A 17,933-nucleotide genomic window follows, 5' to 3' on the forward strand; every position below is an offset into this window, starting at 1 on the left:
TTGCCTTAATGCTCATAAAGCCAAAACAACAAACCGCACGGCAACAAACAGAATTTATGGCAGAGTAATGGTACACGTCGAGAAGTGGGGATGCATAGGAAGGCGGCAGGCGGTGGGCGTGGCGGAGGGGCCAGAGGGCGTTTGGGGTTGAAATGCTGGGCGCAAGTGGCAGCGTTTTTAAACCAACATTAATCATGAGCTCACGAGAGTGCCTCGCTTTCTCCCTACCGCTTTCTCCGCTCCTCGTCTAGTGTGTGTGTGTGTGTGTGTGGGAAATTGGCTTTTCCATGCCGGGCTTTTTAATAATTTATAAAAGAATTTACGAGCAAAACAGCTGAGGCATAGAAGTGCGTTAACTACATGCACACAAATATTCCCATAATTAAATTTGAAGAATGCACAATCAGCAACAATTTCCCGCTTCTCTTTCTCTCTCGTTCTTGGCTTTGCAGCAATCCTTGCTGGCAGGACGCATTCCGGTGGCCTCCATGACAGGACCCATTAAACGCGGACTGCTCTGGCAGCAAAGGGATCGGCTCTTCTCTCGCTGGAAGGAGCGGTAAGTACACTGAAAGAAAATGCTATATTTTTACATATTTAATTATACCAAATAGATCTATATTATCTGCAAAATGTTAGATACTTCTATAAACAAATATGCATAATATATCATGTAACTTCTAAATTTTACTATATTAAATTGATTAGCTGCTGATTACAGACATATAATTCTTATCCATAAGAACTATGTCCCAATATTGTCCAATAATTTGCTATATTTTCATAAAATACCATTTAAATTTGATGCCCAGTTTCTTTTGTGTTCGAGTGGGGATGCATAAATGTTAAGCGCTTTTAAATTTACCTCCACCGCAATCTGCATTGGCTGAAGGACCAGACATGAACGCACCCCCACCCCCACTGAAAAATATGCAAAAATATTTCACAACCTCCAAGGGTTGTTAATTGCGAAAAAGGGCATAATTGACAGTGGCTGCATGCTGGCCCGTCCTTTTTTCCAGATAATGCTAATAGGGGGAAAATGGAGCATCGAAATCCAGGGGTTCCACCATTTGACAGCTCTTTTGTTTTTGTTTCCCCCAAGCTGCATTTAATTGAAATTTAATTATGTTGCAATGCAATTCGGTGTTTTTGTTTCACTTTCGGCTTTTGCCCTTTCGAACCGATAATTACGTTTATCGCTTTTCATTTAACGGCGCCATTTTAATTGACACTTAATGACCAACTAAGCCGGGTATTTCATTGATCAATATTCGATTTGCAGTTTTGCATCAAGCTTAATTCGATTTACTAAACAGCTCTGAAAATACAAGCTTAGCACGTTGTTTTAAATAGCTCTAAATTGTCAGCACACAGTGGGTTTTTATCCATGTTCTTAATCGATTTAATGGAAAATAATATTGTAGACCTAAATTTTTATTTATCTATTTTTTTTTTTATTTCGAATCATCTTCATTTTGTAGTACTCAGCTTACAAAAAGACTCCACTTATTGCATTTCTTTGGCTTAGATCTCGGCATTCACCATTAAGTTGCATGCCTCGGACATTTAACAAGCTAAGCTAATAACAGAACCGCTTATTATCCACGGCAAACAATCTTCTCTTCTCTCTTCTAAAAAACCACCCACTGAAGAAAAACGAGAAACCCGCAAGCCATTTAACTCTTTCGCGGAATTGAACATCAATTTTCTTGGCTCAATTTACTTGACCACGGTAATAAGCCTAACAAAATGATAACTTCCACCTAGGAAGTGAGCCATTAGGCGATCCAAAAAATCCAACTAAAAACCATTTATAATTTCTGTTCAGCTTGAGAACTTTTCGCTCGTGTATCGCTTGCTACGGCTTGTACGCTTCATACATAATAAACAAATGTGAAATTTATGTGCATCAGAATTTGACTGGCCACATGGCCACATTAATAAAGTCGATTTTCATTGCTGCAAAATAAAAAAATAATACTATTATCGTTTGAGGAAGTCGTAAAGCTTGAAGTACTTCTCTGCTCAAATCTGAGCAACGGTTTTTAACTTTTTGCCGCATAATTTATGATTTATTAATAACATATCGAAATGCCATCATCGTTGGGGAAGGGCTCCAAAATTTTATTGGCAACACTTAAAGTGCCCGGCTTTTTGATGCCGGTTTTTGATGTGGATTATCTGACCTTTAACTGAAGACTGTCGGCAGATATACATACATGAATTTAAAGGTCACTCCTACAATTGTGAACGGATTTGTACTGACTAAAGCCAATCTCCTATTGCAGATACTTTGTGCTCACTCGTGACTACTTGCACTGCTTCAAAAGAGCCTCGGGATCGGCCAATGAACGTGCCTCGGATATGGGACAGTTTATCTTCAAGGTAAGTGGATGCAAACTTTAAGATAATCTATAAAAAAAAAAAAGTAGCATGCAAAATCTTGACAAAGGGAGAGTTCCTTAAAAGTTTCAAGTCCGCGTTTATATCCCCTTTTCAAAACGCCTCGGCTTCACCAAAGTGTCAAGCGAACTTTTATATTTACTGCGCATTGTGTTAAATTCTATTGCAGCCGGAAAGAGATTTATGCTCAGCATTATGAACAACCCATGAATAACCTGTTCGTGGTTAAGGGGGGCGGTTTTTTATAGAGTGGAGTTGGGACACACCTATATGCCTTAAAAATGAAGTCTTTTTCGGTTGACAATGCCCGACACATGAAGTCACGTTTTGCAATTGACTTCTCAGCCAGATAGATGAAAGATATCCGTCCATATAGGGGACTCAATTGATAGGTAATCTTCAGTGGAAATCCGTATAAACTATGCCAATTGTCTGGGTATTATTCCTCTTTTTTAGTCAAACAAATCCTGATCGAAGGGGGAATAAAAACGAGCTAAAAAACTTCAACTAAGCTCAACTAATTGGCTAAAACTTGCATCCACTGCATGTTAATTTGCCCAACTCCTCGCCCCTCCCGTCTTCTTGGGGCGCCACCTCTTCGAGTGCCCCCCTTTTCGCTCACTTCGCACAACTTTTGCGATGAAAACAAGGCAAATACGAGAAATACTAAAGGCGAACGGGCAAATATTGCACAGAGGCAACAACAAAACACAAACAGGAACAACGGCAATAGAAACAACAACTGTGAAAAACACAAAAACAGGAAAATGCTAATCGCGAAAAGTCGATGCATAAACACTCTGAAAAAGATAACATTGAGGTTTCTTTGAAATGTTTTGAAAAATCTGAAAATATTGTAAATATTATTCTCTTGTTTAAACCGATATATTTCCAAATCAAAAGGAAAAAATATTTAAGACATTTCTCGGAATTAATCATTTGAAAATCAGTTCATCAGTTTAATATACTATTATTATTATTTAATAGTTTGAAAAAATATTTAATTTTTTGCAAAAAATTCAAATCTTAATTTTTTATTTATTAAATCATTCGAAGCCTCATTAATTAACAGCATATGCATTTATTTATGCATACTTAACTTTTAACCTTTTAGACATAACAAATGTTTAAGTGAGAGTATTAGATACACGATTGCCGTGAAATTGTTCATTACCTCAGCTACCGATGTGTTTTGTTGTTGCTGCTTAAACAAATAAGGAAAATGCACATAAAACTGCAGCAAAACAACAATGGCAACGCCACTGCAAAGAGATCATGGGAAAATTACTTTAGCGCTTTTTCCCCCTCTTGAATTTAATTTTATTTTGTTTTAAATTTGTGTCGTTTTTTTTTTTTGCTGGCACTTTTCTGCTCAAATCTCTCTCTTAAAAGCAGTGTCAATACACAACCAGCAGCAGGTTGTTGTTGTTTACAGTTTAATTTAAAATTAAAATACATTTTTTTTCTCGCAAATAAAACAAAGTGAAAAACGCTCCGTTGTTGTGCGGGCAATTTTCCAAAGTAAATAAGCAAGAGCGGCAAGGGAAATGGGAAAAGCAGACACGGGTGAAAATAATGACATAGGTGGAACTAAATGGTGAAAAATCCCGCACCATGCGGGAGATTAACTTATTTAATGTGAGGGAAAACATTTATAAGCGAATTACGCGAAGAATTCGTTCGACTAGATACATATTACATAATTCGATTTACAAAATTGGGCGTTTCTTTTTTGAAAATTTCATAAAATTTTCCGGAAATTTCAAATGAAAAAAACACCAAACTGACCTTCAAGTTAAAGACCTTAATATTATTGTATAAATTCAACCATTTTTGGTCAGCGAAACCACATCAAAGACACCCACCCACCCACACTTGTGTGTAGCCAAGACGCGAACCTGGTATGTCAGCCGTGAACGAATCATTGAACAAAAAGGTGTGAAAGAGAGGCACGGCGCGGGTGTGAAAGAGATGAAAAATATCTGAAAATGTTTGACTCATTAATAAGGAGGAAAGGCGGCATCTCATTTTATCGCTTCTTTGTGCTTTTCGCTTGTTCATTGATGTTTTTACTGACACTACAATGATTCAATATTGCCTCGTCAATGTAATCACCTTAATCAATTAGGCGAAAAGAGAAGCAACTGGGCTGAAAGACAGATGGTTTCAGACTAATTATTTAATTTGATTTTAACACAATTTTTTAGACTGTTTCAACCAAGTAGAAACTACGTTTACGCAATTTTTTAGACGGTTTCAACCAAATAGAAACTACTTTTACAAATATAAAAAACGCATACAACGTTTTGTGCTTATAATAATGAACTGGATCTTAAATCAATTAAACACTGAGTAAATAAAAAAGGCAACACATAGATGGTTTTTGTTTTAAAATGTTCAATTAAGAGCTCTAAAATTCCTATCATCAATCAGAGATTCCAATTTGCATATTGAGGACACTAAACGTGGCAAAAGTGATGAAACTGAATTTGTCTGATTGTCTGACATCTGTGTACCTGGGGGAAATCAATCGGGCATAATTACAGGTGATGAAAGTGCAGGTGGGGGACTTGGGAAAATTGCTGGTATGGTTTTTGGGGCTGGTGCCTCGGTTCACCTGCCTGCGGGTGGGTAAAGTTTTCCGCCTCAGAATCTGCAGTTTTGCACTCCGACAGTGATTGAAAGCTATATTGATTTTTGTCCTTGAGTGGGCGGAATGTGGATAATACAAAAAGGGGGCGGAGGCTGTGCCTGTCGGGAAATGCAATTTCCGCCTGTTCAACGTTAATGAGCATTATTAATTGGGTTGCACTGCAGAGATTGGATATCGATGCTGAAGTATTTAATTATGTTCAAAATGTGAGCACGCATAATTAAAAGTAGATGGAAGAAAAAAGGACAGAAATACAAATTAATATTGAGAAGTTCTGATAGCTAAAGACATAGCTATACTGATGTTTAAACATTTATAGACACGCGCAAAAGTTAAATTTTACTTTCCCACATTGCAATGCCAAAAAATTTAAACCAATGACCAGTTAAGCTTCTGTGTTAGTTTTGACAGTTCATGCTGTTAAACATGTCAAAATATAAAACGACATCAACAACAATGGGATTTGTTCATAAAACCCATGAATAACAATAATAAATAATAACAGGCGAGCCAAACAAGCCGATCAATATCGACCTTGAGCACATTATTTGTGAACCAAAGGTAAAACGGAAATTTGGAAAATGTTTAGCCATCGATTGTGGGTTGGCACACATTATGAAATAGTGAGGTCAGAGATTGGGCAGGGAAATAGAGGTCAAAATGACTAAATTTATACGAAATAAATTTGATATTTTCTGGGCATCATACTTTCATAAATATTTAAACATGATATATTTCTTGCATGTCACCACCCACCACACAGCACTTATGTGTACAACTCTCTCAAGTGAGTTCTGATTTCGATCTTTGATCTCAGCACGAGCAAGCCCACTAAATAATCCATCAAACGAATGAAAGCTTAATGCAATTTTCCATCTGCTGCCGCCACTATTTATCATAAAAAAACGATCGGAATACTTTAAGAACTTAATTATGTTGGCCATTAGAAGAAGAGAGATGGTACCAATGAGGGAAATGAATAAAGAAAGAAGGCGGCGAACTTACAGGGGCCGCATAACTTGGCTAATTGCCACATGCGGTGGCTACCAGCGACTCGGTCCCCAGCTTCTTGATTTTTTCCCCTCTTTCTGGGCCTGCTGACATATTTGCCTAATGGCCTCGCATAGTTCTTGGCCATAAGCGAGCGACAGCACGATGAATCGTTCGCTGGCAGAGTTAAAGTTTTCCTCATAAACAAGAGCTGCAAGCTGGAAAAAAACAAAAAACAAAAAATATTAAGTTCAATAAAAAGTTTAGCATGCTGAAAAGTTTGCGGTCCCTATAGGAAAAGCAGGCGATGTAGTGGTTGGTGGGCCACAGAAGAGAGAGACCTTCTGGCCTAATGACTTTTAACCGAGTTGCAAAATGCAAAAGGAAACGGGCCACGTACTAGAGTAAAAGGCTCTCGCTTAATTGGTGCATTATTTAGATAAAGTTGTAAGTTCCTAAGTTAGTGCTCAGCTTTTTTAAGCAGTCATTTATTTAACTTATTGAGGCAACTTTTATTCCAAAGAGACACAAATGATTTTTGTTACATTAGCAGACTTTTACATAAATCGTTCTATCGAAAACATAGAAATAACATCAATTGTTTTATAGTATTTCTTTGTACCTGATTGGGATCTAAACATAAATCATACTTCAGAGTAATTAGTTATATTCAAACTTAACCATATACACATAAAACTAAGCATTAAAACTGCAGACCCCTTTCCCATCCAACAATTGTGAAACATTCTCCCAGCGCCCCACTGAGTGTGATCCGGTCAAATCTTTTGTTGTTTTACATTCGGCGGAAAAACGTTTACATAACCTTTAACTTGATTGTCTAACGATTTGCATTGTCTTCTGCGGTTTCGCTTCAGGTCAAGCTGGTGGACGTGGAGAAGGTGGAGTGGCTGAATCGGCGCTCCTACAGCGCCATTGGTCTGCTACTGGGTCGCGAGGGTCGTGTTCTACTCCGCTGCGATGATGGCCTCGAGGATTGGTTCGAGCTGCTGGAGGTGAGTGGCCATGAATTGGATAAATAGCATAACTAACTTGGTTCAGAATTAGACATAATGGATCCACATAGAATTAAACCCAATCAGTATAACTAAACATTCGCTATCCTCTTTAGGAATGCACAATGACCTCCAAGGAGCGCAGACGAGCCCTGAAGATTGCCCAAGGACCCAGATCCCGAGCCTCATTGGCTGCTCCCGTTTCGCATGCTTCGCTGCAGTTCCAGCATTTTGGACTCGGAGGCACTTACTCGAGTGCCCTGGACGATTGGCTGATGACGAATGGAACCGGTGGTCTGGCCCGGCACAAGATTGGAGCTGGCAGTCTGAACGGTTATGGCGGGGCCAATCCCTTCCTGTTCTCCGATTCGGTGCCGGATCTGAGTGCCCTGAACAACGAAAACCACAATCATCACCTGAGCGGCATCAGCACGAACCACTCGACGCCGCAAAAGATACCGCACCACAGCAATGCGAATCTCAGTCGATACTCCAATGGATATGTCTCGGCCCAGAACAGTTTCACCCAAGCCGGAGCACTCTACGGATCGCCTAGGCGGATCTTTATCAACAGCAGCTTCGGTTCCAATCAGGTGGTGGATGAGGAGACCGAGGAGACGGAGGTTCAGCTGAGGAGACCCAGACTGTTCCGGGGAGTTAGCGCTACTCCGGATAATGGCAACGAACTGGACCGCGATTGGCTGTACCGGAAGCCAAGGGCGCCCACTGATATGAGGCACTCAGGTGGGTTTCAACCTTTGCTTTGAATGAATATGATATTAATATTTGCTTATTTATTATATTTAGTTCAACCAATGTTACCCACTGGCGGCGGCAGCAACATCGGGCTGGCCAAAACCGAACTGGACTGTTCGGCCCATGATAGTGGCCTGGACACGCCCCCATCGACGCACCGCCCCTCGAGCTACCGGGAGGCGAGCAGGGACAGCACAGAGACCAATGGCAGTTCGTCGAGGGGAACACTGCTGAATAACTCATCGCCAGGCGGCAGTTTTCGAGCCAAAAAGCTGAGCACCCAAGTAAGCAATCTCAATCAGTTGAATTCCCTGAACGGATCGAGATACTCGGTGCAGGATCAACGCATCTTGAAGATGCGCAACAACGAGGAGGATCGCTGTGCCTCCATCAAGATGGCCAATCGTCTCAATCAGAATCAGGAGCAGGCCACTTACGATCCCAACCAGAATCGCTACTATAAGAACGGTAATGCCACGCCCCCCACATCACTGACGCCACAGCATACGCCGCAGCACAAACTGACGATGATGCACTATGGCAATGGGAATGGGAACATGGGCACCCTGAATGGCAACACCAACGGATCGGATCGCATAAACGGATCGGCCATTTTCCGGGAGCGCTACCAACATCCCGCCCTGGCCGCCATCATCAACGAAGCCCAGGGCCTTAAGTTTCGAGGTAGGTTTGAGGATTTATACGGTTTTGCTTGCATTACTCATCGTTCATCTGGCATGGTTATGGGCTGGCTTTAGGATCATATTTGGATTGGTTTCGGAAAACGTAATATGCTGGAATGCTCCATTAATTAGTTAAGATAGTTTTGTACCATTTTTAGTTTTAATGCATTTCATTATTACTTATATTTTTATTTTTTACTTTTATTCGTTTATATGTTTTTAGCTTTAAGTAGTTTCATTCTTAATAATGTTTCAAAGTGTTTATTATTTAAACCCATCTTAAAGGGGATGATTAGGATTTTTTTGAATTGTATAAAGTTTTCTCTTTCAAATAAATCATCCTCACTCCATTTTATCATTTGTTATCAAAAACAACACCCTTAAACCTACTTATAATGTAAACTTTTTACTTTTGCATGTTATCAATATAAAGAAGAATCAGAAAATATGTGGTAAACATACCCAAAGCCCCAAATTGTGCATGTTACACAAAGTGTCCAGCCGACTGGCCCCATAGTGCATGAGAAGATCGTGATGTTGAATGGACCAAAAGATATAGATAAAGCGATCCTTTCCCCAACTTGTAGAGCGGGCCTATTCGGACAGTCAGCAGCGTCGCCTCAACAACAACAATGGACCGACTCCCCAACCAGCCTCGCCACTCGCCCAGCGCCGGAATAATGGTGGACTCGGATCCGGAGTCGGATCGGGGGCTATATATGGCACGCCCACGCGTGTATAGCGCCTAAAGGTCTAAAGATAATCCAAATCGATGGAGAATTGATTGCTCCCCCACTAGTTTAATAATGATATAAATTAGTCGGTAAATTAGTCGACTTGATACAAAGTTTTGGAAATTATTTGCATAGAAAATACTTCAACGAAGGTAGAGAATAGTAACTAAATCTTAACTATGTAGTAGTACTCGTAGTGTGTGTGCTCCAATGTCCAGCTTTATGTAAATGTTTAAATAAAATATACATTAGTAAAAAGCATCTTAATAAAAGATAAAATAAAACTGGCTACTATTATTGGGAAGAATGGGTTTAAATATATGGAGAATATTTCTAATTGGCCTATGTTTGCCATAAACTGTTGAATGGTAAGTTAGGTGTTCATTGTAATTACGAAATGATTGAAGCGAGAATAATTTTTATACAAGAACCGCTCAATATTTGAGTACCAGAAAAAACAACTGTTGATTAAAAATGAATTCATTTCGGAAAGATGCAAAACGATGCTGAGCTTTGACCTAATTTAGGCGTGGTCTGAAGATGCAGAGATCAAGCTTCTTGGGATTTGGCGAAAAGCTTTCAGGATTTGCTGCAGGACTCCTTTCGATTAAGCTCGCTTTCGGAAAACTTTTCGGAAATGTCTTATAAAAGATGCAACACTAAAAAGCTCGCCAGCGCAAAAGCTTCAGCCGAAAGAGAGGACAAGCTGCAACCCCTTAAAGGATAATTCTGGGAGACCCCCTTGTGCGGGCAATGGAATGGGCTTTTCGGAGTCAACAATAAAATTTTCAGTCAGCTTTGAGACGCAGCAGCCACAGCAGCAGCAAAAGCAGCAGCAGCAGCCGCTGCAGGATTTAGCGGTCGGTTCAACCAGGAGCAGCAGGAGTAGAGAATTTTCGCGTCAGAATGCGAAGTCGCACGGAACTGGTGACCACCACTTTCGAGGAGAGCGACGAGGATGATTTCAGTCCGGACGATTCCGACTCCGAGGAGGACTGGCGACCCACCAAGAAACGTCCGTCCAAGCCATCTGGCTCCGATGGCGGCAGGAAGCGGAAATCGGCGGCAGCCAATGCCTCGAAGGCCAAGCGCCGGATGGCCAAGGTGAGCGACGAGGAGTCCGACGAAGAGGATGACCTAGAAACCGATCCCAGCGACGACGACTTTGACTACCCGTCGGCCAGCACTTCAAAGCGACCCCAGAGTCTGCCGCCCAAGAAGCAATTTGTTAAGTTAAGCCAACTGGATTTGCTGGTAAAAAAGTCTGATCTTATGGAAAACGACTGGCTAAAGAACAATCGCTTGTGTCTGTGGCGCAAAGATGAACAAACGAATCTGCTTCAGAAGTATCTGCGGGTCAAGTCGGCTGCCGAGGAGGAGGAGCTGCTCTTTACCTCCAGTTCTGTAGTGAGTGGATTATTTGTATGACAATGGTGGTCACATACATGATATACCAATGTATACTTAATCAATTCAAGTTATTTGCATCAATGTGATAATTTCAATATACCTCCTGTGACCTCCTGTGTTTATAAATAATTATCAATAAGCATTCTATTAATATACTTAATTTTGCAGTATTCCAGTTGGGATGATCAGCAGACGAGCGACTTCATAGAGGTCAAAGTCAACTGCTTGGATCCCAACAACAGACGTATTAAACTGCACGATCTGGAGGCGATTAAGAAAATCTCCGTGGAACTACAATCAGAGCGAAATAAGAAAACGACATCGGACAAAGAAGATACTTTGGAGGCGGAGGAGGATAAGCAAAATTAAGCTGATTCTTAAAAAAAAAACAACTACTAATTATACACAAAACTAACATTTTCATTAGTATTTACAACTAGTTGGCCAAGTTAGGGTTAAACAACAAATTTCCTTGTAACAGCTATGTGAAAACAGCATTAAATTTAATTTAGAAAATTAAAGAAACTAAGAAAAAAAAAGGAAATCAAAAGGAAAACATTTGAAAATATCAAATTAAAATCTTGGCGTTTCAATTTTAATACATTTATATTCAACAGTTCGGTAGATCTCTTCAAAGTTTACTTCGCTTTAGGCAAACATGCAAACATTCAAGCGAAATGCACTTTGTACAGATTTGTTGTTTGTTGTTTTTAATAGAAAGAGTCTAAAAATATTCGCTTGGGGACGGTTATCGACGCCGTTCGCCTTTGACGGTTTTGCGTTTCTCCTTCTTTTCCTCGCGCAGTTGCTTTTGCTTTTCCCGATCCTCTTTGTCCTTTTGCTTTTTGGCCGCACTATCCATTCGGGCCTGCTCCCGCTTTTCCTTGGCTAGCGCCTGGACATCCGATTTGTTGGTATTCTTGGTGAGCGTTCCACTGTCATCCTCGCTTTCCGCCTCGGAATTCTCGTCGTCCTCGTTGGCAACGGCAGTCTGCAAAAAGATTGGCATTGTCATTAGATACTAGATACTTCTACTTTAAAGCTAGTAATAGATATCTGGAATCAGCAGCTTGGCCAGCATGGATAGCAACCTGGGAGTATTGAGCTAGAATCTGCTGCTTGATGCGACGCTCCTCTTCGGTGTATTCACGCTCCTTGTTTACGGCGGGTTGCAGCTTCTGTTGCTCCAGCAACTTGGCCAACTGGGCATTCACATCGATATCCAGACCTTTTTTCGGCGGATCATCGGCGCTGGGATGGCTCTGTAGCCACTTTTGTAGTATGGTGGCCACCAGTTCGTCAATGTTGGCGGACTGCAAAGATCACGGACCATAATTTATGTAGGCAATGATATTACTAACCATAACTTACACCTGTTTCGCTGAGAATTCCCTCGAGAGCCTCGGTTTTTTCATCTGTCGTTTCGTCGCCCTCCAAAATTCCAATAATATACGAACCGAAAACGTTCTCGTCGGTGTTCAATTTGCGCAGCTGCTCGTTGAGCCAGCTCTGGAAGTCATCCGTGGCGCTCATGGTTACTCGGTATTTGATTTAAATATCATGTATAGAGGATTTTATTTGCGGAATAAACTCTGGCAGTGACAAATCAGCCGCAAAAGGCAACAAAAAAATTTGTGGAGCATGTGGCGCAGTGTTGGTGAGCGTTGACAGCGGAACAGCTGCTGCAGTAGCACTGCCAACTGACTGGAAAAAGAAAGTTTAACAGAAAATACAATCATTTTACTGAAATAGAATTTTTAGAAATAGAATATTATATATATTAGGTAAATTCACAAGTTTATTAATTGGTCTTTCTATTTTAATAATTATTATTTACATTAATATTTTCCAAACTTGTTGCTGGCAACACTGACACCTGAACACTACTGTTAGCCAACTGTTAACTACCAGCGAACAGCTGTTGCCGCAGTGTTGGTAAATACCCGCACACCTTTTAGTTGTTTGCCGATTAAAAAATTACGCTTTTTGTTTGAAAACGAAATATTAACTGCTGTGCTATTGAAACTCTGTCAGAATTAAAAGATATTCTATCTGGCCTGCCATCTCTTATTGTCATACAACAAGAAGTCTTGTGACACAGCTAAAGGCGTGAAATGGATCAATTAAACTTATAAACAAATTGTTTGTTTCTTTTGACTGAAATACTTGTACGGTTTTGTGCGTAAATGTGCGCTCGTGTGTGTGTGTGTGTTACCTATGCGTTCGTGTGTGTTTGGTGATTTTCTGATAACTCACATCGCAGCAAACAGCGAAAGCAAAAGCAACAATAACAAATTGCAGCAACAACGTCACACGTCTGCGACACCTGCGTCGCTGTCGCCAAAGTTGTGTTGTTATTTTTACTGTTGCTGCTGTCGCCGCTGTCGTCGCCATCGGCTTTTGTTTATTTGTTGTTGCGTCGCGTCGTAAAGAAGGAAAAGCGCCCACACACACACACAACACACACACAATCGCGCGTGTGCCGTTGGCAACAAGTGGAATATATACAAACGAAATTCATACAACCCCATGTTAGTGCGTGATTTACAAGAGGCAGAGAGAAATCCCTTCGATAAGTTAACCTGAGGTTAGTGATATCCATCGGAAAATACATACATATGTACAATCATACATATGTATGTATGTATGCCAGTTGTGGCAGGTCTGCGATTTCATAAATTGATTGATTGTCAAAATAAGACGTGCTAATTGATAACGATATCATATATAAAACCATCTCCTAAGAATATTTTTTTTCGAAAATAAGTAAAATTAGTTATTGCCTTAGGATTTACATATATTTATGTGTTAGGCATGTGTTATAAATTATTCATTAATTACAAAAACAAATAAATTATATAAAATTAAGATGATACATTTTTGAGATACCTTTATGTTTGCGCACTTTTGAAGTGCTTTGGAGTTGCCTGTGTGATCTCTGGCTCCCCTCCTGCCAACATTGAGTTGGCTCCTGCCACATTCTTGGCATCCTGCCGCCCACAAGGACCTCCGCCCACTTTGCTCCTTCGCCTATCGACTTGCGGCGGCCGCAACCCGAGTTGTGTTGACTGTTTTTTTTTAATGAGCCAGGTTTGTTTATGGGCTTGTTAATGTGAGTGTTTTACACTTTCCAATCCGTGTGCATATTCATGCGAGCGCTCCTCGGCGAACGCCTCTGTGTTTGTGGTATGCATAATAAAGGCCATTAAAATTAAGTAATTGACGCTGGCAGCGAGCAGACGACACCAGAAGGGGGAGGGGGGAAGGCAGGCGGTCTTGACTGATTCAGCGGCAGCGGAAAGGTGAAAACCGGAAAAATGAAAAGCACGGCAAAACGAAGAATGTTTCGGCCTAAAATGTACATACATATATAAAACCTCAGCTTTTCGTCATCTATCTCGCTCTGTTGCGTACAATTCGCGCTCTCTCTTTCCCAAAATGCAGAATTCGTCATTAAATTGGAGACCCATTTAAGTTTCAGCGAGCTCATAAAATTCACACGTTTCATTGCTTGCGATTTTGCAATAAAGCACAGTGGGATCAAATACCATAAAACTAAAAAAAAAAATTAATATAAAATGTTTGAACCGTTAATGCTGTTATGTTTGTATATAATATACAAAAATACTCATTACTTTCCTTGCCTTTCATGTTTTTGAATTCATTGTTATTTCCTTTTTAGGCCCACTGTGCGCATTCTTCTTTTGGGGGTTCCTTGTGTTTTACGGCTCTTTTCAACTGCCAGTTGGTAGTTGGTGGACACGCCCTCGCCCATAAGAATTTCTTGTTCGCTGGTTTATGGCAGATTTGCTCGATGGCTCTGCTTTTGGCCCGCTGCAGTGGGCCAAAGTCATGGCCCTAATTGTGGGAATGAATTAAATTGATTTCCATATCATAAACCCAGGCTTGCGGCCAGGCAATCAAATGGAAAACGCAACAAGTCAATGGCAGAAACAAAAAAAAAACAATTTGGCAGGGAATTTATATGTGAAGCTGCACTTCACATAGCAAAATCAATTCAACAACGTGGGGTGGTTGGTCTTTTCGAGGATGCCACGGGGCGCTTATCCTGCAAAGTGCTTTCCATTCTTGTGGCTCGTGGAATTTTCCAGGACCACCCACAGTGAAAGCGAGAGCTAATTCCGTATGGAGTGGCGATGGCTGCTTGGTGGGGCGTGTGGCTGTGATCTCTATAATACCATTGCTTATTTAGTTTGCCGCTGGTTCCGTGTTGTGTGACTGAAAACATATGCGTGCTTTTTGTATTTCGAATTTAAGTATTTAGTATTTGCTGCATGCGCTTTAAATTAAGGTGAGCTATGGAAAAATGTGAAAATTTATCTGATCATTGAATTTTTAATAAGAAAAAAGAGGCGGCATGTATTGATGGAAACTGTACTGTATGCCATACAAATTTGTTATTATTTCTTTATTATTCAAGTGAGTTGCTAACACTTATTCAAAATGAAGTTCTTCTCATTTTGCTGCAATTCCTCAAAAGATTAACTTAAATAACAACCATGAAGTATATATATTCTTATTTCACGAGAATTCATTAAAATATCTTTCCAAACTATAGAGCTGTGATAAGGGTTTTCTGTTATCTTAAGGAATCTATCTGTTACATTCCATTTGATTTTCGTCTCCTGAAGGGTTCATCTCTTCCAGTTGGGATGCTAAGTAGCTCCCTGGGTTTCCAAACCCAGCCCATTTGCCCCGGAGGACATCGCCTGGCACTCAGTAATGTGATTGGAAAGGCTTCGTCGGCTTGGGCTGCCAGTTGGATACCACGATGGTAGGTGGTAGGGGGGATCACCATGGGCGGTTGATGGATTCCATTCACTGTGCCCTCTCGTATCCACTTAACTATTTCGTTGGATTGGGGCACGTTGTTGTTGCTACAGCAGCTGCCGCTGCCGCTGACATTTTCATTTTGCTACAGTAGGGCTACTGTTTTTCCCGCTGTCGCTTTTCCTTGTGCGCTGTATCATTGCCATGTCGTTGACAAATTGTCTAGATGAATGGAAGTGTGGGTTCGATCCCTGGGATCCTGGATAACTAACTGAAAGTGGGAGATGGAGATGTAGAGCGGAGCCCTTAAATGTGTGTCAATAAATGTGTGTTAAAATTGCCGTTAGGCAGTAGGGTCATGGTGATATATGTATAAGGTTGCGAACAAGCAAGACTCCTGTTGCGCCCAACAATCGCAGGCGGTGGTCACCGCCTGCTCCTTTGGATTCGCTTGTTCCGCGACCAGATGGCTGGCAAACAATTTTCAATTAAGCGCACAATCACGATAAATAAATCTCATTGTGCAAAAAGCCAGTTCATCTACACGAGCTTAGCTTAACTTGGCTTTTCTCCCGATGTACAGCAATTTTCTGCGGTTTTTCTTTACCGTGGGCGGTGGGAGGCGTGCTGCCTGCAATAAAACTCCACCCAGGTAGCGACTTCATTGCAATCTTCACAAGCTTTTCCTCCAGCGATGCTAACACGCTTTTGCTTCTAACTGATGGCTAATGCTCTGCACACAAGCGGGTTTGTCGGTTTTAGCCAATGGAGTTGGTTGGTTGGTAACCCATGAATCATACAATTAATTACTGGCTTATGGTGTGAATTCGCATAAATTAAATCCACATTTGCACAAGAGGTGAATGCAATTAAATGAAATCAAACTGAATAATTGTATTGTATGGAAAGGTTTTCTTAAAAATTAAATATGCATTTTAGTACCATTTTGAAAGACAAACAGTCAAAGAAATTTTTATTATATATTTGAATATACGAAACAGCAATAATAAATCATTAATACATGTCTTGGCATTAGTTTTTGGCATACCGATAAGTGCATTTGAAATTCGCTTTGTTTTAGCCATTTCCCCTTCTTGTTTACGTTTTATTTCCTAGCCATAAATTCTGCGGTTAAAATGGCAAGTATTGAGAGAAATTGAGAGAAGCGAAGCGTTAGTGAGCAATATGTTTTTATAATGCTTGGATCTCAATTTATGGGCTAGCCCACAAATATTCATCTAAACCGATTGTTGCGTGTGGTCCAAATTGACAAAATACAAGCGCACATAATGCTATAAACCAGCGGTATAAATAAATAAAAAAAAATAAGAAGAAAATGCAAGCAAATTTAATCAAGCGAAATTTAACAAGATTTCCGTGAAGCGACTGCCGTTTCCTCTCAACCCGCCGCATCTTTCCCATCCAATGGATAGAAGCTGCTCATCCCCGGCCACAAATTAAGCAAAATCTTATACACCCCCTCCGGATTTCAGATCCTCATAGCTGGCCCTATCAAAATATAAAGCCAGCCGTGAACCAAACTTGATTTCGCTGCAGGAACATATCTTATAAAGTAAATAATAAATCAGCGACGAGACATTATATACATATATATGAAAATGAAAGAAGTGTACATAATGCCGGGAGATTCGCACACATGCTTTTCGGGGATTGAGATGCTGAAAAGAGGCTCCTAAAACCTACCCATAGAAGATTTAGTGGCTTCGTCTTTTGGCTCTCGTTGCTTAGGTAGCACAAAAAGGAAGTAAACAGGATTTGAGCTTTACCGGGAATCTTTTCTTTCTTATTTTCGTGTTTTTTGGATATATATATATAATTTTTTTTTTTGGTTTTTGTGTCGTGTTGCCTGTGTTTGTTGTGTCTTTAACCTCTCGGACATTAGGTACCAAATAGTTTGATATTTGGGGCTCTTCTTCTCCCTTTCGTTTAGGATGTGTCTTAGCTGTGCCTTCGCTGGTATTTACTTAAGGAAATTCGATATATTTAAATATGTATATTATTTTATGGTGTCTTTTCTGCTGCTGTTGGCGCTCCTCGCCCGGTGGTTCTCTTAATAAATTCTGTGAATTTTAATAAATGATAAGACTCGTGTAATTTGAAGACATTGTACATAATTTCTGTCATTTTTTTTCGCCCACCGATTATGTGCTTATGTGTGAGAAAATTTTTAGAAGATTGGTTTTATATATATTAATGTGTATTATTTTGTTTTATATACAAGAGTCAGTCACTTGATGCCCTCGTTTCGGAGAATTTATTAGCACTAAAATTGGTTTATAAAGTGTTTTTCACAAGCGGAAACCTTAAACTTTATTTATTCGGGTAAAGAACATGATAGAAATAAAGCTATTATTATTATTATTATTAATATTTGTTGTAGCCTAGCATAAGTGATTTTCTTGAAGCCAACTTAAATTGAAGCTCTCTTGCCTGCTTTTATTATGCCCTGTTAAACCATTTTGAATTTATAATCACA

The 17,933-nt window shown here is 40.2% G+C and overlaps 4 protein-coding genes across 13 annotated transcripts in view; 3 read left to right on the forward strand and 1 right to left on the reverse strand.

The window, feature by feature from the left end:
• The window catches only part of CG32982 (uncharacterized protein), a 37,985-nt gene extending 28,470 nt beyond the window's left edge, over window positions 1-9,515 (forward strand). For 3 of the 7 annotated variants that reach the window (NM_001169445.3, NM_001042884.4, NM_176002.3), the window contains 6 exons: window positions 453-559; window positions 2,292-2,388; window positions 6,925-7,062; window positions 7,179-7,806; window positions 7,870-8,502; window positions 8,935-9,515. In NM_001169445.3, the coding sequence (NP_001162916.1) occupies window positions 453-559; window positions 2,292-2,388; window positions 6,925-7,062; window positions 7,179-7,806; window positions 7,870-8,502; window positions 8,935-8,957 (1,626 nt within the window). In that variant the 3' untranslated portion in view covers window positions 8,958-9,515. The remainder of the gene's footprint in view (window positions 1-452; window positions 560-2,291; window positions 2,389-6,924; window positions 7,063-7,178; window positions 7,807-7,869; window positions 8,503-8,934) is intronic. The other 4 variants (NM_001201816.3, NM_001273348.2, NM_176001.4 and 1 more) reach the window with 3 other exon arrangements.
• A 513-nt stretch (window positions 9,516-10,028) lies between these two features.
• CG13108 (uncharacterized protein) lies at window positions 10,029-11,220 on the forward strand. Its single transcript, NM_135432.2, has 2 exons — window positions 10,029-10,642; window positions 10,814-11,220. The coding sequence occupies exons 1-2, from the start codon at window positions 10,142-10,144 to the stop codon at window positions 11,012-11,014; spliced, it is 702 nt and encodes a 233-aa protein (NP_609276.1). The 5' UTR covers window positions 10,029-10,141; the 3' UTR covers window positions 11,015-11,220.
• CG9586 (uncharacterized protein) lies at window positions 11,215-12,308 on the reverse strand. Of its 2 annotated transcripts, none has more exons than NM_135433.4 (3): window positions 12,017-12,308; window positions 11,737-11,958; window positions 11,215-11,636 (listed from the first exon to the last, which is right to left on the reverse strand). In NM_135433.4, the coding sequence occupies exons 1-3, from the start codon at window positions 12,176-12,178 to the stop codon at window positions 11,394-11,396; spliced, it is 627 nt and encodes a 208-aa protein (NP_609277.1). In that variant the 5' UTR covers window positions 12,179-12,308; the 3' UTR covers window positions 11,215-11,393. The 2 variants fall into 2 exon arrangements, with proteins under 2 accessions (NP_609277.1, NP_001260279.1); NM_001273350.1 differs by having other exon boundaries at window positions 11,215-11,666.
• A 263-nt stretch (window positions 12,309-12,571) lies between these two features.
• tai (taiman) overlaps window positions 12,572-17,933 on the forward strand; it is an 83,434-nt gene continuing 78,072 nt past the window's right edge. For all 3 annotated transcript variants that reach the window (NM_001259020.2, NM_078797.4, NM_001273351.1), the window contains exon 1: window positions 12,572-13,232. The gene's annotated coding sequence lies outside the window, so the exon portion shown is untranslated. The remainder of the gene's footprint in view (window positions 13,233-17,933) is intronic.

The sequence above is a fragment of the Drosophila melanogaster genome, chromosome 2L (assembly GCF_000001215.4).
Source record: "Drosophila melanogaster chromosome 2L".
Classification (NCBI taxonomy): domain Eukaryota; kingdom Metazoa; phylum Arthropoda; class Insecta; order Diptera; family Drosophilidae; genus Drosophila; species Drosophila melanogaster.

Excerpts from the sequence above, each read along its gene's own strand:
- CG13108 (NM_135432.2), top strand. The coding sequence starts at position 10,142 with ATGCGAAGTCGCACGGAACTGGTGACCACCACTTTCGAGGAGAGCGAC. Across the intron at positions 10,643-10,813 it reads TCTTTACCTCCAGTTCTGTA|TATTCCAGTTGGGATGATCA; the intron begins GTGAGTGGATTA and ends TTAATTTTGCAG.
- CG9586 (NM_001273350.1), bottom strand. The coding sequence starts at position 12,178 with ATGAGCGCCACGGATGACTTCCAGAGCTGGCTCAACGAGCAGCTGCGC. Across the intron at positions 11,959-12,016 it reads GAATTCTCAGCGAAACAGGT|TCCGCCAACATTGACGAACT; the intron begins GTAAGTTATGGT and ends TGATCTTTGCAG. Across the intron at positions 11,667-11,736 it reads TTCTAGCTCAATACTCCCAG|TATCTAATGACAATGCCAAT; the intron begins GTTGCTATCCAT and ends AGAAGTATCTAG.